Genomic DNA, 23,997 nt, shown 5'->3' on the forward strand with positions numbered 1-23,997 from the left:
ATTGTATTTTTTTTCATACCCATCCTTGCTTTTTATTTTTTTTACTTTTGTTTCCCTTTTCTTGGTTGGATGCCTGTGTGTGTTTATTCCAAATCCCTGTCCAGTCCTGGAGTTTGAACTACGGAAAGCCAAGGAGACCATTCAGGCCCTCCGAGCCAACCTGACAAAGGCTGCAGGTGGTGTACATAAAACTTTTTCGAGACTTTTCCTACTTTGATAATGTAGAAGTAGCTGAGATACTTCCACATGAAAATAATAAAATAATGTTCATATTTTCTTCCACCAGAGCATGAAGTTCCTTTACAGGAACGAAAAAATTACAAATCAAGTCCTGAAATTCAGGTGGGTTAAAAAGTATCTTCTACATAAAATGGTAGCATATGTTTTGAAGGAAGGAAACTTCTGGTATTTATATCTGTCTTCTCTTTTGCTCTAGGAGCCAATCAAACCTCTTGAAAAGAGAGCCCTAAACTTCTTAGTCAATGAATTCTTATTGAAGAATAATTATAAGCTTACGTCAATAACTTTTTCAGATGAAAATGATGATCAGGTACAGTTCCTTTTTTAAATTATTGTTAACAGTTTCTTTTTTTGTACTTCTCGTGTATTTATTTTATCTACTTTCTATAATCCTATCAAAATTATACATCTCGGGAAATTCTGTAAAGCAAGGAGCCAAACACTGTTTCCTTGCCTATGTAATTGTTTGTTTGTTTGTTTGTTTTTTGTCCTTTGCATGTCTTCTTTCTACAGAAACATTTCTTATTCTTCCTAGGTAATCTGTTACAATTTCCCTGTAGCTCTGGAATCTGTTTGTATTTCCTATACTTACTAAATTTGCTCTTTTTTTGCTTTAAAATATTTACTGATACTATAAAAATACCAAAGTTTATTTTATGTAGATATAAGGAAACCATCATTTTTAAATCAAATTTATGCTATTAGTCCATGAAATATCCTATCAGTAATTTAGCAAAAGAAGCTCTTACTCCTTTCTTCTTAATATCTTTAGTTATTTATTTATTCATTTGATAGAGACAGAGAGAAATCCAGAAGGAATAGAGAGACAGAGACACTGCAGCACTGCTTTACCACTTATGAAGCTTTCCCCCTACAGGTGGGGGCCAGGGGCTTGAACTTGGGTTTCTGGACATTGTAGCATGTACACTCTTCCAGGTGTACCACCGCCTGGCCCCAGGCTCTTACTCCTTTCTTTACCTTGTGACCAGAAATTAAGACACTTCACCTAATTTTCTTTTACTTTTTTCTATATTATTTATTTACATAAGAAAATGAAAATTTTTTACCGACGAAAATCTGTTACTCTGATACATGAGATGCCAGAGGTCAAGCTCAGGACCTCCTGAGTTTAAGCTTGGTCCTCTTGCCACTACTCCACCTCTTGGGCTGTAACACCCAACATTATTTTCTACCATACACCCTCATTTTGTTCTTCGTGGCAGCCCTTACCTGAAATTATCTTGTGTCCTGAGTAGACTAAATATCTTGAAGCTTCACAAATCTCTTCTCACCTCTGTCTGTATGTGCAGTCAGCACTCAAAAGGTTTAGTGTTAGTTTTCTCATGTCTTTATCTACATACAGTCCTTGCTTTTCAGCTGTCTGTTTCCCCTCTTTTTATCATGCTATTTGGAACTTTATTTACTTTGTTTTCACCTTAAATAAAATATGTATCCACCAAGGACTCTATTCCCTCCTTTTTTCAATTAGATAACAACCCATCTCACCATTTAATGCCAGAAGCTCCCTGACTGCCAGAAACTTTTCCCTGCCCCCCACTATAACAAGATTACCCTTCTCCCACTGCCCATCTGGACCTAGCCACTGTCTTTCCTACTCCACAGGTTTTCCGCACCTTATCAATAGCTTTACTTTCCTAATCTCTCTTGTCTAGATCAGTCATCTCCTTTCTGCCTTCTCCTTTAACTCCTTGCTTACCAATTTGAAATGTGTAAAGCCGTACTTTTAACTCATACTTCGGCGTCCTCACCAACATTATTTTTTGCCCAATCATTGTGATCATGTGAAACAGAAGGCTTTGCATCTTCCTTACCATATCTGTTTCCTTTAGAGCTTTGTTTTTTTTTCTCCCTGTCCCCCGTGACTCTAGAAGAATTACCCTCTCGCTGCCTTGTGCCTATTAAGAGTTAGCCCTTTTCCAAGACAGTGCAAGGGTCATCATTACCATCACCTGCCTGAGGAAAGGAATTAACTCATTTTCCTCATTGCTTCAGAGCATTTCAAATTATGATTGTTGAGTTTCTAAGATAATCAGCAGTAAGGAATAAAATGAATGTTAAAAGCACAGGATAAAATTAACCTAAAGAGATTGTTTTTTCTTTTCCATCTGACCGCCATATATACGATTTCACTATTCCTAGGACTCTTTTTACTTTTACTTTCAGAGAGAGGGAGAGAACTGGCACTGGGATTTCCCCCAGTGCTGTGGTACCTCCTATGCATGGCCAGGGTTCAAACCTAGGCCTTGCACAGACAAGATATGCACCCTACCTGGTGAGCTCTCCGACTCTGAGATATATTTTAATTTATTTTCTTTAAGGATTTTGAACTATGGGATGATGTAGGATTAAATATTCCTAAACCACCGGATTTGCTACAACTCTATCGAGATTTTGGAAATCATCAAGTGACAACGAAAGATCTTGTGGATGTGGCCAGTGGAGTAGAAGAAGATGAATTAGAGGCTCTTACACCAATTTTAGCCAACCTTCCTCCAACCCTTGAAACTCCGCAGACTGTAGAGGTGAGAAATCCTGACTTACTTGTCAAATCCACAAAAAATACTTAAGCAGTGTAAAGAAGCATACTCTGAGATCATGAGGGTTTTTCTGTTTTCCCCTGTTTTTGATTTTTAGAACTCCTTGCTAGTACAGAAGTTAGAAGATAAAATTAGTTTATTAAATAGTGAAAAGTGGTCTTTGATGGAGCAGATCAGAAGACTTGAAAGGTTAGTAATCAATCATTTATTTAACATATCTAAACTTTTAAAGAAAGTGGCAAGTTAAATAAATATACAAAAAACACTTCAATTGTAAGATAAATTTTTACTTTCTGGTACTCCCCAAAGTCAGTATTGCTTTATATAACTGATATGTCCTTTTCCCAAAAAAAATAAATAAATAGATCAATGCAGTAATTTTATAGTTGCTTATTTCTTAGAATCAAGAAATAAGATAGTTGTATTACTTTTCCTGAGTCATGTCACAGTTAATGGAATAGACCCTACACAGTCATGTTGTACACATTTCCTTCTCATTATTTTATTTTAATTATTATAATAGTCCTGTGGATTGGATGAAATTTGCAGTTTTGCAAATAAAAAACAAAGTTAACACCAATTCAGATTTTAAGTGCCATATTTATGCTGCATTGGTAAGACTTTGTAGCCCTGCTTATGTATAAGAAAAAAAAATCTGTGTATGTGAAAAGATTAATGATTTTTCCAAGCCATTTTCTGTTTATATGTTATACTTTCATTTTTGGATGATTTATTTATTTACTTAGGCTGTATTTATTTATGAGAAAGAGAAAGAACGGGGGAGTAGGGAAAGAAAGAGAACACACTCCAATGCCAGGAATCAGACTTACTATCTCATGCTTGAGAGTTCAACACTATGCCCACTCTGGCTTCTCTCAGGCTGCTCCATGTTACACTATCAAAGTATTAAATCCATTATGAGGCTTATACTTTTGCCATAGCTTTTTATTATTATTATTTTCTTTGATGTTGTTGTTCTCTAATAATCTCTCTCTCTTCTCTCTTTCTCTCTCTCTTTTTTTTTTTTACAGTGAAATGGACTTCCTCAAAAATGCTCACTTTGCCAGCCCTATAGTTTCTGACTCTGTTCAGTCTTCTTTGGATCAGCCTCCTTACAAAGTCTCTGGAGACAGTGAACAGAATCAAGTTTTAAGTAGTTCAGACATGGGTAAAGAGAAGGATGAAGCTGACGCCCTGATTCCTAAGGAGAATTTATCAAATACTTTCCCTAGGAGAGACAAAGAAGGAATGCCATCTTCTTCTCCTTCTACTAAAAATGCAGTGTCTTTTGATAAGCCCAATAGGTGAGTGTGCAGCCTGGATATGGAATGTGTTGAGCAGCTGTTTCATACTTTGTCAAGTGGGAAATTTTTCAGCTTTTATTTGGATGACTGCATTTTTATGTTTGATATGAAATTGACATAAAATATCACACACATACACACACACACAAGCACATGGATAGAATAAGTGATAATAAAGAGAAATAAATTGGGCCAGGAGATAGCTCACTCTGTAGACCACATGTCTGCCATTCCTGAGGACTCAGGTTCCAGCCTTTGGCCACCACATGGGAGCAGCACCAGATACAGGAGAAACTTCATGAATGGTGAAGCAGTGGTGTCTCTCCCTTCCTCCTTCCCTTCCTTACTCTGTGTTGGGGAGGACTCCAAATATATTTTTTCTTTGTCTTTTTTCATTAGTGATTTAATACTGATTTACAGAATTATAACAGGGATATAATTTCACATGGCTCCCACCACCAGAGTTCTGTGTCCCTGTTCTCTCCCTTGGAAACTGCAGTAGTTCTTCCAAGATCACAGATAGGAGTTGGCTATTATTTCTATAACTAACTACCTATCTGTATTTCTTGCCCATTTTTTTCTATGGTCTGCCTTTTCTTCCTGCCTTTTTAAATTTTTCAAAATGTAATTTTAAACTGTTTTAGAGTATATAAAAATGTTATTATAATTAAATAATATTAACTGAATCGTCTTAAAGTAGTATTTCTTTTTTTTTTTTCTTTAAATATTTATTTATGATAGAGACAGAGAAATTGAAAGAGATGGAGGAAAGAGAGACACCTGCTGCACTTAACCATTTGTCAAGCTTCCCTCCTGCAGTTGGGGACTGTGGGCTTGAACCCAGGTCCTTGTGCATGGTAATGTGTGCCTTCAACCAGGTGCACCATCACCTTAACTGAACTCTTCATATGTCAGGCGTACTTATGTTTTATGTACACAAACTAATTTATTCTTCCAAATGATCTGTGGTGCATTCTGAACCACAAAATCATTTCTCTACCTTCTGTTACGCACAAGGCTAAATGGTGTGTAATAGGACTAATGTGTTTGGGGCTTTTTGGTGCTCAGGTCACTTCTAGGACATCACTGCTGTCTTCTGACTCTTCCAGGTAGAACTGGAGAGAGAGAAGGAAAGAAAGGGGAGGGGTAGAGGGGAGAATTCACAGCACTCAAGCCTGCTTCAGTGCCTTAGGGACTGGGCTCAAAAAGAGCCATGCACATAATAATACAGCGCACTGTCCATGCAAGCACCCTCACCAGTCCTTGTTTGTTTTTAAATCTTTTTTTTTTAATATTTATTTATTCCCTTTTGTTGCTCTTGTTTTTATTGTTGTAGTTATTCTTATTGTCGTCATTGTCGGATAGGACAGAGAGAAATGGAGAGAGGAGGGGGAGAGAAAGAGAGACACCTGCAGACCTGCTTCACCGCTTGTGAAGCGACTCCCCTGCAGGTAGGGAGCTGGGGGCTCGAACCAGGATCCTTACACCAGTCCTTAAGCTTTGCGCCACCTGTACTTAACCTGCTGCGATACCACCCGACTCCCAGGGTGCATTTATTCTAACATGGCTAGCAAATGTATAAAAATCTGTTAATCACACTCAACAGTAATAACAGTTATAAAAGTTCTTAAATCTTTAAGAGTACTTCTGTGTGTCTTTGATATGCTAAAGCCACTCTCTAGACATGTTATTGAATTTGTTCAACTAACTGTTTGAGTCTGTGTGTGTGTACACACATGCTGTATCTTGACTGTATGCTGGAATAGTGTTAACAGGGAATAAAGTAGTAAGCAAAGCACATGGTAATTCTTTTAGTCAGGGACCTTAGCGTATAAGAGATGCACAATTATATATGGAAAGTAGTGATAACAGTTCAGCTAACTCAAGGAATCTCACAGTCAGGATATCTCAGTTAGTCATCAGAGCATGAAAGGTTTCAGGGAAGAAGTGTTACCAAAGAATAAGACCACTGGACCAGTTGGTGTTAACCAGGAAAGGGGGAGAGTATTCCAGCAAAGAGAGAACTACATGTGTCAGAATCGTGTGCAGTTGGGGAACTAAGCAGAATTTAGTAAGGTTAAATAAAGAATTCAAGTGGGACGAGTACAGGACAGGTACTTGGAGGAATAAACAGAAATTGGGTCATACAAGCCTTGTTTATGTTCAGACAGTTGGGGGCATGATCCAGATTTTCAGATAGAATCCTTCCTATAGGAAAGAGTTGTCAGGTAGCAAGTCTAGTGGAGATTAAGGTGATGTCTTCTGGAAGAATTCGAGAGATGATGGATCCCTGTCCTGGAAATAAGTGAATAAACTTACAACATTTTGTAGAAGATATAAGATTGCCTGGTTTTGAGATTCATAGAAAAAAGAATGATAAAGACTCATTTGAAGTTTATAGATTAGACTACCATGGGTTATGGACCCCTCCCCTGAAAGAATATAGGAGGAGGAATAAAAATGAAGACATAAGCTTTTGCACTCTAGTCTAACCTTAGTCACAAAAGTCAGAGTGCCACTTAGTGGTGTCTATACTCAATCACCTCTCTTATGTAACTTGGTACAAGTGCTTCTCCTCGTAGATTGAGCATAGTAAGCATTGATAAAACCCATTTTATGCAATCCATAATTTCATGAATACCACTACATAGAAATAAACCAACATTTTAAAATTTTTTTTAAAAAAAGCACTTCCTTTAAAATGTGTGAATGTTGAGTAAGCCTTTCCTTATCTGCAATATTTACTTTTATATGGGTTTCTAACTTTAAGATTTAGCGTTCTTGGTATTTAGAGTGACAAACTATTAATTCCTCTTAGCTATATACCAGATCAGTGTTTCTATGCACCATCTTTGATTCTGAGACCATAAGGAATTGGGAGCAAAGGTGCATTTCACATTTACAAATGCTTTCTATAGTCATCGTCCTGGTATTGCTTCTGGATTGATCCACCAACACATACGCATCTTTCACTCGCACAGCATCAAGCTAATTTCTGATCAGACATAGCTGACTTATAGAATCTTCTTTACATCATTGATGACCAGGAAATTTGGTTAACATTTGTGGGACAGGATGAATGTAAGTTACACTATGCAACTTACTTTCTACTAAATGCCAGTAGTAACTCTTTTCTTTACCCTTTCCACCCAATATTTTCTTCTAGGAAATTGTCACCGGCTTTCCATCAAGCACTTCTCTCTTTTTGTCGAATGTCTGCAGATAGTCGTTTAGGATCAGAGGTAATTATCCCAGATACTCTCACAAGTTACTTAAAACAGTCAAATATTTTCCTAATTATCTTATCCAGAAATAGCTATAAGGTGATTTCAAAATCAACTATTTGATATAGTCCTCTGAGGAATAATTCTGAGAAAGGTAATTAAAGTGTCCTTTTACAGTTTTGTTAAGTCTAGTGACAAGTGGTATGTCTTTCAGTGTTCTAGTTGTGAAAATTTGAAGGATACATGTTTTTATTTTAGATCACTCCGTTACTGTTTCATCAGGATTGGTTGTTTTTTTATTGCTGAGTTTGTCAACTCTCAGATTCGTTTTCCTTAAATGCTTGTGGTGGTTGGTGCAGGCTCATCCTGAGATGATATTTTGTCTCTCTTAATACTTGCTACTCTCTTCCTAACCCTTCAGGACTGATTCCATTTGACCTCTCATGGATTTCCAAAGGGTGGTTTGGATTCAGTTCCAACAATCCTTGTAAAGCTGAGTCAAACTACTCGGTCCTCCCCTTGCTTATAGCTTTATATACAAATTATCGCCTTGGACTAAGGCAAAGATTGGTGAGCATCTTTTCAAGGACAAAAGAAAAGCCACTGAAACTTCCCTAGAACTGGGTGATCCCCTACTTTCCTAGAATTGAAGCCTCATCGTCATTCTCCTCCTGTCCCTTGCTGCTTGTGGTTTTTAAATCCATTTCTGTCCTAAAGGAATGTTGGACCTGTTTGAGGTCACAGTCATTACTACCGTCATTAATTTTAACTTTGTTAGTTTGGAACTGAGATAGCAATGTCTAAAGCATGAACTTAACTTTAAGTATTATCAGTCATGGAAAATCTCCACTTGTCCACTTTCTTTTTATTATTTATAAAAAGGAAACATTGACAAAACCATAGGATAAATGGGGTACAACTCCACACAATTCCTACCACCAGAACTCCGTATCCCACCCCCTCCCCTGATAGCTTTCCTATTGTTTAACCTTCTAGGAGTACCCAAGGTCATTGTGGGATGCACAAGGTGGAAGGTCTGGCTTCTGTAATTGCTTCCCACTGAACATGGGCGTTGACTGGTCGATCCATACTCCCAGCCTGCCTCTATCTTTCCCTAGTAGGGAAGGGCTCTGGGGAATCAGAGCTCCAGGACACATTGGTGGGGTCGTCTGTTGAGGGAAGTCAGGTTGGCATCATGCTAGCATCTGGAACCTGGTGGCTGAAAATAGAGTTAACATATAAAGCCAAACAAATTGGGAATTGTGTGGACTTGTACTCCTCTTATCCTATGGTTTTGTCAATGTTTCCCCTTTTTTTAAATGATTTTTTAAAAATATTTATTCCTTTTTGTTGCCCTTGTTGTTTTATTGTAGTTATTATTGTTGTCATTGTTGTTGGATAGGAGAGAGAAAAATGGAGAGAGATGGGGCAGACAGAGAGGGGGAGAGAAAGACACCTGCAGACCTGCTTCACCGCTTGTGAAGTGACTCCTCTGCAGGTGAGGAGCTGGGGGGTCAAACCCGGATCCTTGTGCCGGTTCTTGCGCTTTGCACCACCTGCGCTTAACCCGCTGCGCTACCACCCGACTCCCAATGTTCTTTTCATAAAAAAAAAAAAAAAAAAAAAAGTGGACAAGTGGAGACCTTCTGTGACTGATAGATCTACAGGGATGCAGAGGTCACATAGGCTCCTAAGCTGCATATAGGCCCAGGTCACATCAAATCGATGGGGTTTACAGTCAACAATATTTATTCCCCTTTCCCATATTAGGGAGCTACTCTCTTCCCTGATCCAACTATCTGTTCCTTTTCCAGCCATGGCATCATCTCCCCAGACAATAACTTGGATCCACCTGCATATCAGATTTCAGGCTCGGGAAAAAAGAAAAAGAAAAAAAAACAAACTAGTATAGCCACAGGCCCTTTGAAATATAACTAAAATATGCCTACTAGCTACCTACAAAATGGAGGACCCCCCAACTCTTCATCTGCAATTGTTCACTTTCATCTTTTCTTAATTCTTTGTTTCTAGGTGTCTAGGATTGCAGACAGTGAAAAAAGTGTCATGTTGATGCTGGGCCGATGCCTGCCGCACATTGTTCCTAATGTGCTGTTAGCAAAAAGAGAGGTGAGACACACACAAGTCTTTGCACCCAGTAATCTCATCATGTTGTCCTTCCGTTGTCATTTTGAAGCCTAGTGTTATATTTTTATTTTGTTTAAGTCTGTTACTTGCAATCATATTCTTACTTTTGTGCATGCATCTCTGCTCCTAGAGAATGGTTTTGCACCTCTGTCAGGTGAGTCGAGTAAAACTGCATGGGATTCATGTTTTTCCAGTTTGCTTAAAGCATCATTAGCTTCTGCAACACTAATGACTACTGTAGGTCCATTCATGTGCCATGAACACTGTCTGTTTTCTGCATTACCAGTTCAACTAATGTATTTTTTGTTCTGTTCTTGATATGATATGCTTGATAAGCCTACAGGAATTGACACTCTTGGTTTTAAAATTAACAGGAACTAATAATTATAACTATGCTCTTAAATGTATCTGTAGTTACCTATTATAAATGCTATTTTTACTGTAGTTGTTTGACAGTAATTTTATACCCCTCTCATAATAGTAGAATACTTATAACACTGACTATAGTAACTTTTAAAAGTGATTTTTTTGTTTTTCCTGGAGCTAAACTATTATTGACAGACGGTTAATACACTTCAGTACACATAGCCTGTTGTAAGCCGTAAATGCTATATATATAGTTACCTAAAAGCTAGCCCCAAAAAGAGTAATGAAAATTACTGTGTAATCTCATTTCAGCGATAATAGATTATTTATTTGCAAACGCGTGTGTTTTAATTACTGGATTTATGAAGTCAGTTAGTAGTTCACAAATTTTGTGTTAAAAATGGATTAAGAACCTTTTAGACTATCTCATGAATTTCTTTTACCTTACCAAGATTTCCTACTGATTTCAGTCAAAGTTCATGGGACCTACATGTATGGTAGCTACACAGTGCATTCGCAAAACCATATGAAGCTTCTCTTGATCCTCTCAGCACAAGAAATTAGTACTGATCCTCAAGAAAACTTGCATGAAGAGTTTTAATTTTTTTATTTGTACACATATTTTAAGTTAAATACTTTAAGTGACTTTCTTTACTAATATTTCATTCCAGCTGATATGTAAAATTGTGTGAGATCTGCTAAGTATGGAACTTTTTCTGTGTCTTGCAGGATCAGTGTCCAATTTCACGTTGTTTGGCAGTTCTGCCTGGCAGAGTGGTGTTTGAGCTGCTTTTTCTTTTTCAGTTTATAACATAATCCCTGCAGTGCATTAATGTTTGCATTCCTTAATATGATTTTCAAAATTCCATAGAAACCTAATTATTATCTCATGCAGTTTAATTTTTTTTTATTTTCTCCCCCTCTTTTAAAAAGCTCAAGGTTATCTTATTAAAATCTGATTGTATTGCATGATTTATACGTAATGTATATAAACATTATACACACATGGAGAGACACATACAGATTTGTAATGTTGAATTTTCTGCCTAATTTGAGTTTTATTATATTTTGGAAAAATGTTTAAGGACTTAAATACATGAAGAATTAATCATTATTTAATCCTTTGTGCCTTAGTTTCAGAAAGCTTACCACATACAACAAAGCTATAGTCTCAAAATTATGTTGATCATTGAAATATATCTTGATTTGATTTGAGACTGACACTGGGTCTTAAGATAAAGTATTTTTCCATTTCATTCTTGATACTTGATTGCCTATATTTAATATTTCATATTCCTTAAATCTACATGTCTTCAAAAGGTCTTATGATTAAAGAATTAGTGTTTTTTTTTTTTTCTTATTTCTTAGATTTTAAATACTCTGCTCTTAGTATAAGCCTTCTTTTGGTGTAGAAATAAAATACTTGCCAGTAGACTGATTGATCACAGTAATTTCCCAGCTGACTATATAAGTAGAAGAATAGAAGTAAGTTTTAACATTTTTGATTAAGTAATACATTCATTTAGTTTAACATGTTTTAAATAAAAAAATACAGAAAAATTCTACTTCTTCTGTCCCAGAGCCACTGTACTGCATACAGTAAGTTTCACTAACATTTAATTTGTTTCAACTTCTGTGCCCATTTTAAACTGAACTTTGATTTTTTTTCAGTTGTAATAGTTCTAATTACTCTGTATAGTAGTATAACCTTGTCACCTATATGATTTGCAAATATTTTCTTCCACCATATAGATGTCTTCATATTCTTGATAGTGTCCTTTGATGGACACTTTTTTTTTTAAGTTTGATCTATTTTTTCTTCTTTTGCTTACTCTCCTGCTGTCAAACCTAAGAGCACACAGCTAAGTCTGAGACAAGGAAGATTTTGCTGTAAGATCTCTTCTAATAGTTATATAGATTCAACTCTCTTATGAAGATTATACATCTGTTTTGAGACTTGTGGGGTTTTTTTGTTTGTTTGTTTTTGGCTTATGGAATGATAACATAGGAGCCCCATGTTATGTTTTCATGTGATTATCTAAAATAGTTGTCGGGAGCTGGACGGTTAATGCACATGGCGCAAAGCACACAAACCAGCATCAAGATCCCAATTCGAGCCCCTCGCTTCCCACCTGCAGGGCCTTCTTTTCACGAGCGGTGAAGCATGTCTGCAAGTGTCTATCTCTCTCTCCCCCTCTGTCTTTCTTCCCCTCCTCTCTCCATTTCTCTCTGTCCTATCCAACAACAAGGACAGCAATAACAACAACTATAGTGACAACAATGATGATAAACAACAAGGGCAACAAAAGGGGAAAAACAAAAAATAAATTAATTTAAAAAATAAATAAAATAGTTGTCCAAGTACCACTTGTAGAATAGAAAATTGGCAGCCCTAGGAGGTGATGCAGTGGATAGTGTCCAGCTCTGTAGCGTGAGGTCCTAGGTTTGATGCATACCATCACATATGCCTGAGTGGTGCTCTGATCCATATTCCATTTCTCTCTCTCTCTCTCTCTCTCTCTCTCTCTCCTTCCCTTCCTCCAACTATAAATATATAAATTTAAAAAAAAGAAAAATAGTTTTCCCATTGGTTGTCATAAAAATTGCTTGACTGTAGAGATTCTAGATGCTTTTCCACATGCCTATACCACGTGTTTTGATTACTCTTATTTTGTAGTAAATTTTGAAATTTTGAGTATAAGTCAGTTTTTACTTTTTTCATTGTTTTAGCTATTCATGTGCTCTTATAGTTCCATACGAATTTGATACCCAACCTTCATTACTGCATAGATTCATGGAAACTTTGATGGGGGAGGGGGACAGGCAGTTGTGCACATGTTAAGTGCATATGTTACCATGTACAAGAACCTGGGTTCAAGCCCCCAGTCTCCACGTACAGAGGCAAAGCTTCAAGAGCAGTGAAGCAGGTCTGCAGGTATTTCTGTCTCTCCTCCTCTATCACCCCTTCCCTCTCAATTTCTCTCTGTCCTAGCAAATAAAATAAATAAAAAGTCAAAACAAGAAAAGAGATTTTGGTAGGAATTTGGAGTATTGCCATTTTTAAAACTTTAAGACTTCACAAACATGGAGTTCCTCCCATTTCATATTTCTTCTGATTCTTTCAGCAATGCTTTGTAGTTTTCAGCATAAAAATATTTCACTTAATGGTGTAAACTTATTCTCGGGCATTTTTTTTCCTTTGGATTCTATTGTAAATGAAGTTGTTTCCTTAGTTTCCTTTGTTCTCTTCTTGATGTATAGAAATGGAACTGAAGGTGCTGGGTTTTGGGTACCCACATTATCAGGAGGACATGGTAGAACACACACATTATCATGCGCAGGTACCTGGGCTCAAACACTCAACCCCTGCCTACAGGGGTGCTTTATAAGCTGTGCTTCAGGTGTCTCTTCTTTGTTCTTCCTCTCTCTCTCTCTCTCTCCCTCTGCCTCACTCCCTCTCTCTTTTCCTCTCTTTTTCTCTCACCATATAGCAGAATAGAAAAAAGGAAGAAGTAAAACTGATATTTATATATGGATATTAATCAATGGTTTTCTTCTACAGTGCTATTATTTACCATAATTTATTTATTGCTATCAAACTAATGCTGATCCCATATGTGTTAGAAATTATTCTTACTCTTGTATATTATGTAAGACTAAGATCAACTGTAATTCTTCTTTAAGTGTATTCTAGAGATCACTGATTATCTGATTTTTTAATTTCTTGGAAGTATTTTATTCCTACTTTAATCTTATGACTTGTTATAGATTTACTGAGATCTATTTCTTTTTGAGTTTTTTTTTTTTTTTTTTTTGATTTCTGTAATTCTGAATATGGTCTACCTGGTGAGTTATCTGTTCCAGCCCTTGAATTTTGTTTTTTGACCAGGAGCAGAAAGGAAAAACACAGAGTGAAACCTCGAAAGAGTGGGGTGTATTAAAACACTTTCAAAATTAAGATTGCTCTATCAGCTTGTAGTAAGGCTATTTGTGTAAAAACTTACTGTTCATAAGTGCTGATAAGGAAGCAAACTAACTGAATCTTTTAATAACTTCCTTGTGATTTTTCACTTACTAATTTACAGTACATAGATGTATGGTTCAGTGTTGTCTCTTCAGTCAGCAACCCTCAAAATTAAAATTTGTTTTTTAGCATGTTGAGATTGATTTCCCACTGACTTAAGGCAACTTTAGAGAAAATATTCAGCTATATATTTTTACTTTGAATTTTTTTCACCTTGGTATTTTTTCAGGAGTTGATCCCCCTCATATTGTGTACAGCTTGCCTCCATCCTGAGCCTAAAGAGAGAGATCAGCTCCTCCATATACTTTTCAATTTGATCAAGCGGCCAGATGATGAGCAAAGGTGGGTGTGACTGCTTCTTTAGAAGGTAAATAGTTGCCTTGAACTTGATTCTGAGTATCTTTTCTTTCCAACACCTATCTTAACACAGAGAAATCCACCTCATTCAGGGCACTTTCATTCTAAGAACATCTAAATAGTCTCCTTTCCCCCAGGCGATGTAGATGCACCTTGGTATCTTAATGGTTATGTTTTATAAGAAATAACATGTTTATTTTATGAATTTCTGCATCAGTAGTCTATTATTATCATCAAACACTTGTGGAACCAATATGCTTATGTCTCCTGATTATTTTGATTCAATATTGGGAAGTTTTTTTTTAATTTCTTTATTGGGGTATTAATAGTTTACAGTTGACAGCAAAACACAATAGATTGTACATGCAGAACACTTCTCAGTTTTCCACATAACCACTAGATCTTCCTTTACCATTGTCTTCCAGGACCTGAACCTTCCCCCCCACCCCAGAGTCTTTGACTTTGGTGCAATACAGCAGCTCCAGTCCAAGCTCTGCCTAGTGTTTTCCCTTCTGATCTTGTTTTTCAACTTCTGTCCATGAGTGAGATTGTGATACTGGGAAATTTTATTGTGAACTATGAAATAGGAGTGTTACATGTAGAGCTGGAGAGACCAGATTCTTACCCCTGAGCTATTTTCTTGGCTGCCTGGTTCCTGTTTATACCTCTCTTATTCAGTATCTCCAGAACTGCTGACATACACCAAGAGTTTATTAATGTTTCACTCCCTCTTCATGAGACTCCTTATGTGATACCAGGCATCACAGGTACCGAAGTGGTGATCCATCTCCTCCCTCTCCCTCTTCCATCCCCTCTTTTTCTTGTTCTCTTATATGAAACCCTCTACCTCATATGAAATTAAGGAAGTGGATTGAACACACTGTGCCCTAGGGTGACGGGAGATAGTGATTGGTGCTAGATAAGTTGCTGGCACATATTTGGGGTAGGTGTGAAATTTTACCCCAGAAAAAACACCTATCGTGTAAAGCATTTGCCATATAGTTTCTGTTAATAGTAAAATGTGTCCACTGAGGAGGTAATAGAGTCCTACAGATATATCCCACAGACTTTTATAACCTATTCTCAGAAGTGACATTTGGTATTTTTCTGTTAGAAGCAAGTCGTTGGGTTCAGTCTACTCTCAAGATGAGGTTATACTAGTGTGTGAATATTGGGAGATGGGCATAAGCTGAAGCCATCTAGGAAGCAGCCTCCTGCCCACCACATTTATAGAACTGTTGGGAGAATCATCAGTGGTCATTTTAGTGAGCTGAAACTGAAATTCAGTAGGCACTGAACATATAATCTCATAATGTCTCTTATAGCAAGCTAACTTGGGTTTTGAGAAACTAGCTTCCGCCACTGGGGTCCCCTCACAGTGCCTCACAATGCCTCGCAATGCTGCTGCTGGAGGAGTTGGTCTGAATAAACACACTCACTTGGTGGCAGTCTAAGTCCATTATTGGTAAAGTCTAATTTGATTATACGAAAAGGATCTATTTTATATGAATTCCATTGCTGACTCTTTTCCACCTCTAGTACCAGTGGTGCTTTCCAAGGCTAATACAGGCCTTTATGTGTTTGCATGATTTTCAGACAAATGATACTGACTGGTTGTGTGGCATTTGCACGTCATGTTGGACCAACTCGAGTAGAAGCTGAACTTTTACCACAGTGTTGGGAACAGGTAAATAGCTGTTAGGGGTTTCCCCTATTAATACTGTTGTATTTACAAGTATTTATATTTTCTTTTTTTTAATTTTACTTACTATCTTTATTCATTGGATAGAGACAGCCAGAAATCAAAAAGTAAGGGGAAGAGAGAAAGAGAGAGAGAGAGAGAGAGAGAAAGACACCTGTAGCCCTGCTTCACCACTCACAAAGTTTTACCCCTGCAGGTGGGGACCAGGAGCTCAAACCTGGGTCCTTGTGCATTGGAACATGTACGCTCAACCAGGTGTGCCACCACCTGGCCCCCTATATATTCTTTTTAAAGAAATGTTTGCAATGTAAATTACCCTGTTGTTTCTACTGCTCAGCGCAGTGATTTGATAATGTGTCCCGCTTGATTCCAGTCTGATTCTGGGGATTCTGCCCTTGGAGGACATTAAAGATTTTCCTCAACCTGTCTATTTCACATTAGCCCAACAGTTATTTTCGCCAGCCTAAATAAAAAGTTGTTCCGTTATTTCATTTTATTTTGTTTTGTTTGATTTCTCTTTGCTCTGTTTTGTTTAAGAATGTTCTATGGTATTTTACTTCTGATGTATTAAGAAACACTAGATTCTGTTGAGGTAATTTTATAAAACTCATAGATGCAGTGCTTAATAAAAGGTGAAGACATCCTTGTAGGGGGATAAGAATAAACAAGTAAACAAAAAAAAAAACTTGTAGTGATATATACTATGAAGAAAAGTAAAGAGGGGTCAGAGAAAGAATAACAGAGGAACTCATATTTAGGCAAGGGTCATTTTAGATATAAAAGCCTTGAGTTAGTAGTATACTTGTTAATTTCAAGGGAGAGGCAGAAAGAGAAAGTGTGAGTATGTGTAGGAAATCTTGTTTATACTAGTTTTTTTTCTTTTAGTTTTTTTTATTTTGCACTTTTTTTTTTCTTTGCCTCTAGGGTAATCACTGAGGCCTTCACTATGAACCAACTGCTCCTGGAGGCCATTTTTTCCCCCATTTTTGTTGCCCTTGTTGTTGTTGGATAGGATAGAGAGAAATCGAAAGAGGAGAAGACAAGAGAGGGAGAAAGATAGACACCTGCAGACCTGCTTCACCACTTGTGAAGCAAACCCTCTGCAGGTGGGGAGCCAAGGGCTCGAACCAGGACCCTTATACCAGTCCTTGCGCTTCACACCATGTGTGCTTAACCCAGTGCACTACCGCCCGGCCCCCTAGCTACAATATATACACACACAGAGTGTATATACACATATACAATATATATGATATTTATACAGTATAGGCATAGTCAGACTATAAAGTGTAAACTTTTGTTGCACAAGATTTTTGTAGTTATAATTTTCTACTTACTAACACTACTATGGATTTCATATTGATTTTCATATTCTAATCCTCTATAGAATTTATATCATTGGCTGTCTAGAGTTGATATGTATGTCATTAAACAGTTTATTTCTCTTAAAAAGAAGGATTTCTTAGTTTTAAAGACAAATGTCTTGATTTCATTCATAATAGTGTAGTTACTTATTCATAAGAAAACACATTGAAAGAAAAATTGCTTGTCCTGATGACCTTTAGATTACTTTTCCCCCAATTGCTTTGACTATTCACTTTTCCTTTAGAAACTGAAGATGTGTCTAGATCTAGTAAACTTTAAATACCACCATGATTATGTTTGACAATCGCGTGTCTGCAAATGATAATTCATACTAGTTTACAGTGACATTTAAAGTTAGTATTTTCTTTTTTAAAACTTTGTTGAGATATAATTCATAAAGTGCCAGGCAGTGACACACCTGGTTGAGCACATACATTACAGTACACAAAGGACCCAGGTTCAAGCCACTGGTCCCCACCTGCAGGGGAGGAAGCTCCACAAGTGGTGAAGCAGGGATGCAGGTGTCTCTCTCTCTCTCCCTCCAACTCTATCTCCCCCCTCCTCAGTTTCTCTTTGCCTCTATCCAAAATAAAGAAAAGATTTTAAATTGAAAAAAGAGAAAATTCATATAACATTGAAAATGTACAGGTCAGTTATTTTTAGTACAGAGTTCCACAGCCATCATTACAGTCAAGTTAAGAATAAGTTTACCAGGAGTCGGGCGGTAGCACAGCTGGTTAAGTGCACGTGGCGCAAGCAAGGACTGGCGTAAGGATCCCGGTTTGAGCCTCCGGCTCCCCACCTGCAGGGGAGTTGCTTCACAAGTGGTGAAGCAGGTCTGCAGGTATCTATCTTTCTCTCACCCTCTCTGTCTTTCCCTCCTCTCTCCATTTCTCTCTGTCCTATCCAACAAAGACTATATAACAATAAAACAACAAGGGCAACAAAAGGGAATAAATAAATATTAAAAAAAGAAATAGAATTGACTTTTATATGTACATTTTATTTTGAGATTTACTGAGTTAGGTCTCACAATATGAAATTTTATATATACACACTTCCACATTCAGATCATTCAGTTTTGAGGTCACTGTGTAATAAACAGATGTGTGTATAAGCACCTCTGTGGCCACTTTCTCTGCAACCCAGATAAACATGGAGACGAGGGGTCAGTCTAGCTCTGTACCTCCAGATTGCACCCCTATAGATTACTATATGATTTCTTTTCTTAATTTTAGGCATCCAATACATTAATGAATTATGTCACCTTTTCACATGGAAATATGAGAACAGATACACTACTTCTTTTCCAGTCAAAGAAAGATTTATATTCTATGAAGAAGACATATGGGAACAAAACCCAGTATGTGTCTTTTTGTTGTTGTTATTTTTTTGTTATGATTCAGTGTAGTCATCTTGACAGCCAAATCCCATCATAAGCAAGGAGGACTGAACTGAAATGCACTTGCTTTAAAAACAGAATCTTATCACTGACTAAGAACTCTAGTCTGTTGTTAATTTACTTTAGATGCACTCAGATAAAAAAAAAATAGGACTGATGGCTCCTTCCTGGCACATAACCCATATATAGAGAGAATTTGGAAGCTAAATTTTTAAAATTTTAAAGTATACTAGTGTGGCTTTGGAAGAGTTCCCATTTTCTCCTGACATTTCTAAGGAAAGTCATCTTTTAGGCAAACCTACACTCTCTCGACATCTAGCCAGATTTTCAGCTTGTTTTTATAACAGATAACCCTCCGTGACCTCATTTTTTTTTTTTTTTTTTGTCTCTTCTTGACTCCCTTACAGCTGGCCTGGTTAAAGCCACACAGGGGTTCTCAGAAGTGGAAAAAGCTAAAACTTTCTTGCATTCTTAACAGGCTTTGTGGTAGAAAAGTAGCTGTCTGTTATACAAAGGGAAGGTAATATTGTTTGTTTTATTTATTTTCTCCAGATTAATCACAAATATCCAGAAAGACGACTGCTTGTGGCAGAATCCTGTGGAGCATTGGCACCTTACCTTCCGGTAAGAATTGTCTTTTTTGTTTTTAAAATGATTTTCCATTATAAAAAATAACGGGGTGGACCTGGTGAGCACATGCATGGCAATGCTCAAGAACCCAAGTTCAAGCCCCTGGTCCCCACCCCCAGGGGGGGAACTTCATAAGTGTTGAAGCATTACTATTTCTCTCTCTCTCTCTCTTTCCCTCTCTCTCCCTCCCTCCCTTCCTCCCTTTCCCTCTCCCCCTTTACTCTCAATTATTTTTCTTTGTCTCAGTCCAATAAATAAATAGGATAACTTTTTTTTTCAAATGTCTAATACATTTTAATCCAAATTCTGCTAGGGCATACTGTCCTAGTAAGAGTTGAACCAAAAAGAAAAGGTTCAGAATAGTATGTTGTAACATTGAGAACAAATAGGTACATTCACTATTGATTTTTGCACAATCAAAAATTTACATTAGACTGTATTAACCATCTGTGTAGTATGATCTAAAAGTCATGAGGGCTTCTTGAGATACCTTTGAAGAGGTCTTTGAGTTAAAATTGTATTCATGGCAATATTGAAACCTTTTTTACCCTGTGCTGACATGTACACTGTTGGTTCATACCTGTAAAAGGAAGCAGTTCCAGTGCAGCCACACGCAGATACACCCAGATATATTGGTGTCTGTACCCTTCGCTGCTATGCATTTGCAGAAGAGGCCTGTTTCAGTTACTGTGAACTTGGGTAAAAGAATCAGATTAGTTCTGCTGGCTGACAGAATAGCACACTTGGGATGATGTGCTGCTTTGCCTTGAATGCAGGCTAAGCTGGAGCTTGGTTCCCACTGCACTGCACTGCAGGAAGCTGGCCCTCTCCCTCTCCCTCTCTCTTCTTTCCTCTCTCTCCCTCTCCCTCTCTTTTCTTTCCTCTCTCTCCCTCTCCTTCTACCTCTCTCTTTCCATGTGTGTGTGTATATATATATATATATAATCTTTTAAAAATTTGATTGTGTATGTTACCCTTGAATATGCTTTTTAAAAAATACTCTATCATAAAATGGAAAAATACTCATACATACTAAAGTATACAGACTATTTCAGGAAGAGAACTTCAGATAGTTTTGAGTTGTGAGCTGACCTATGTTTTTTAGGAGACATCACTGCTACTTGGCACACTGCTAACAAATAAGCTACAGCTCTGCAGATAAAGGCCCCCGGCAGACACCTTCACAATGATGAATATAACAGACTCACTTTAGGGCCCAAACTGGACAGATTTAGTTGCCAGTGATAAAATTGGAGCTTTTAAGCAAGAGCTATAATTTTAGGAAACTTATATCCAATGATGAGAGTTAGTAATTTCTAAGTATATTTCTGTCTTGTCTTTTCTTCCTGCTTTTACACTGTCACAGCAGAGAGGTGAGGGTCTTCAGATGAGCCAGGAGCGTGTACAACATGGATACTGACAGAAAATTGCTCACTCATGCTATAAAAGAGTCACTTTTGTAAGGCTATTCTTTCAAATATGTATCAAGAATGGAACTGAACAGGAATGCATGAGCTGTTTGTGTTTTACTTACTGTTAGTATTATATAATCAGATAGTGTTTTTGAAAAGCGAGGTTACAGACACCCTAGAAATAGCTCTCCTGGTTGAATAGTAAACTTATGTGCCTGGCATCCCTGGCACCACATGTACAGAAGCAGATCATCGCCTTCTCTGTCTCTGTCGTCGGAGATCCCCCTGGGCCTGCAAAATAGCTCACCCTCCCATAGCTACTTGTCAGTCCTCCACAAATACCTGTCTGTTGTTAGGAGTTTTTAATTAGTAGATAAATGTTCTATATCCCTGACAGTAGGCACTATTGGCAGGTTCTGGTGTGGATATCTGATTTTGTTTGTTTGTTTTTGTTTTTTTCTAATCCTCATACTGTTAACATTCTATTGCTTCTTTGTCACTCTTTACTTTTGACAATATTAAATTGCCTCCAACCAGAATGACATGATTTATGCTCCAACACTATTTTCATTTTTCTACACCATCGCCCAGAATGATGAAAATGATGTTTTTTTTATATTTTACAGGAGAAAGCTAGTATGTTATTATTGTAATAAGTCAGAAAAAATAGATAATACATGAGTGGATTTGAACACCCTCTTATGCACTGTTCCAAGACAAAGATGAACATAAAAGCTTACAGTAGTGAAGTGAGCCATTCGACTCTACTCCTCTTACAGAATAAAAATGAGGGTCTGTAATTGGCTTTCAGTTTCCTCTGTGGTATAGCACTTGCCTTTCGCTGTACTGCAGCGAGTGATATTAAAATCATCGTGCTCCTCCTTTACATGGAGTGATACCTCCTGACCTTTCCTTCTGGGTCCCTGTGACCTTTTGAAAGTATCAGTAATAGCAAGAACTACCAGACCCATGTAAAGCAAATACCCAGATAATGTTTACTTACCTCTTAGTGTCTATGCTGATTTCCACCAGGAACCCCTTTTAAGGTCATTTTAGTCATTTGAAAGGAATATTTTACTTAAAAGCTAAATAAACAGCTGTATATACCATGTAGCACATTCGCCAACTTAAATGTGTTGGAAACTTGATAAAATTAGCTGTTTTTGTTTCTAAAAAGTAAAAAAAAAAAAAAAAAAAGGCAATCTAAAAATGTCTGTCAAACCTACCAAGTCACACTGAATTTATGAAAATGGTCACATTCTCTATTTTTTAAAAATATTTTATTTATTTATTAATGAGGGATAGAAGAGAGAGAAAGAACCAGACATCACTCTGGTACATGTGCTGCCAGGGATTGAACTCAGGACCTCATGCTTGAGATACCAATATTTTATCCACTGCACCATCTCCCGGACCACCACATTCTCTATTTTTATTCTTACTGTTAGATGTAAAAAAAAAAAAGGACCTAACTGTGGACAAGTGAAAAGAATTCTATAAATTACAGTAGTGGAACAAAGTAGGAAAAGAAGGACAAGGATTTGCATACTGATAATTTTTCGTTCTAGCACTAGCCATTAATTAGGGTAAAATATCCTTTAGCTAAAATTAAGATAAAGCAGTAATTGCCATTATATTAAACTAATAACCTATGAAAATCACAATGCAGTTCCTTTTAAAATTTATTCTCTTAATGACCACCCTGTTGGAATTTTTTCTCAGGTCATCATAAAATAGAAACACCAGGATTTAACTGTCTCCTACTGCCTCTGCTCACCAGAGTGTTTATTGTAATTTCTCCTGTTTTAATGGGGTTTTCTTAAGATTTATTTATGAGGGAGGAGAGAAACAAAGAGAGCACCTTACAGAACATTAGAGGAGCGGGGGTAGATAGCATAATGGTTATGCAAAGAGATTCTCATGCCTGAGGCTCTGAAGTCCCAGGTTCAATCCCCTGCACCCCCATAAGCCAGAGCTGAGCAGTGCTCTTGTTAAATAAAAAGAAAAGAGGGAAATCAGGTGGTAGCGCAGCAGGTTAAGTGCAGATGGCACAAAGCGCAAGGACCAGCATAAGGATCCCAGGCGGTGAAGCAGGTCTGCAGGTGTCTGTCTTTCTCTCCCCCTCTCTGTCTTCCCTTCCTCTCTCCATTTCTCTGTCCTATCCAGCAGTAATGACAACACTAACAACTACAACAGTAAAACAACAAGAGCAACAAAAGAGAATAAATAAATAAATATTAACCCAAAAAAAAGAAGAAACACCAGAGGATTACTCTGTGGGGACTGACTTTGGGACCGCATACTTAATAACCCAATACCCCATCCACAGTGCCAATTAGCAGGCCACTATTCTGTTTTTAGAACTCTTGGAGCTCTTCTCTGATTGAACAGGTAGTGATAGAAGAGTCAGTGCCTTTACATGTAGAGTGTTGAGTTTTGATTTGCACACAGAGAAATATGGTGGAGAAGAACTAACAGGATTCATTTTCTAACTTTAGAGGAAAATTAGGGAGGGTGGAGACGATTACTTACGTTATATCTGTTTTATGTGCTTGAAAGATGAAGGCTGGAAGCAAACAGCAAAGTGTTCAAGGATATTTAAAACACAGTTGTCTCATATCCTCCATATTTTTTTCACTAGTGTAATTGCATAGTAAAAACATGTTCTTATTTATTTTCAGAAAGAAATTCGTAGCTCCTTGGTTCTTTCAATGTTGCAACAGATGTTAATGGAAGATAAGGCAGATTTGGTAAGAGAAGCTGTGATCAAAAGCCTTGGGATCATTATGGGATACATTGATGATCCAGACAAATATCAACAGGTATGGTCTGCATTTGTTCTGTTACATAACTCCAAAGGATACATTATTCCCAATCTGATTCAGATACCCTGTAATCTCCAGTAAATATGGCAGAGAAACAAATGTTAATCATTCAGGGTTGACTATCTTTAGTTCTGTAATTCCAAGGAAAGAATACTGTGGTTCATTTACAGTATCTGCCATGACTTTGCTGGTGGGAGTGATAAAGAACTTACTCCTCTACTATTTATAATCTTGTAAATCACAAATAAGAATGTTTTTATTTTTTTTAATTATTTTTTAATATTTATTTTTCCCTTTTGTTGTCTTTGTTGTGTGTGTGTGTGTGTGTGTGTATTGTTGTTGTTGGATAGGACAGAGAGAAATGGAGAGAGGAGAGGAAGACAGAGAGGAGGAGAGAAAGACACACCTGCAGACCTGCTTCACCACCTGTGAAGTGATTCCCC

At 37.3% G+C, this 23,997-nt stretch overlaps 1 protein-coding gene across 5 annotated transcripts in view; it reads left to right on the forward strand.

Annotated features, from left to right (window-relative positions):
• RELCH (RAB11 binding and LisH domain, coiled-coil and HEAT repeat containing) overlaps positions 1 to 23,997 on the forward strand; it is a 97,676-nt gene that overhangs the window by 27,134 nt on the left and 46,545 nt on the right. For 4 of the 5 annotated variants that reach the window (XR_009545095.1, XR_009545094.1, XM_060173960.1 and 1 more), the window contains exons 3-14: positions 105 to 176; positions 287 to 342; positions 437 to 550; positions 2,580 to 2,783; positions 2,896 to 2,987; positions 3,830 to 4,102; positions 7,269 to 7,344; positions 9,358 to 9,453; positions 14,091 to 14,203; positions 15,815 to 15,905; positions 19,240 to 19,311; positions 23,411 to 23,551. Coding sequence is in view for 3 of the 5 variants with exons in the window: in XM_060173960.1 (XP_060029943.1) it covers positions 105 to 176; positions 287 to 342; positions 437 to 550; positions 2,580 to 2,783; positions 2,896 to 2,987; positions 3,830 to 4,102; positions 7,269 to 7,344; positions 9,358 to 9,453; positions 14,091 to 14,203; positions 15,815 to 15,905; positions 19,240 to 19,311; positions 23,411 to 23,551 (1,400 nt within the window). In the remaining 2 variants the exon portion in view is untranslated. The remainder of the gene's footprint in view (positions 1 to 104; positions 177 to 286; positions 343 to 436; positions 551 to 2,579; positions 2,784 to 2,895; positions 2,988 to 3,829; positions 4,103 to 7,268; positions 7,345 to 9,357; positions 9,454 to 14,090; positions 14,204 to 15,814; positions 15,906 to 19,239; positions 19,312 to 23,410; positions 23,552 to 23,997) is intronic. The other variant, XM_060173962.1, reaches the window with a different exon arrangement.

The sequence above is a fragment of the Erinaceus europaeus genome, chromosome 15 (genome assembly GCF_950295315.1).
Source record: "Erinaceus europaeus chromosome 15, mEriEur2.1, whole genome shotgun sequence".
Classification (NCBI taxonomy): domain Eukaryota; kingdom Metazoa; phylum Chordata; class Mammalia; order Eulipotyphla; family Erinaceidae; genus Erinaceus; species Erinaceus europaeus.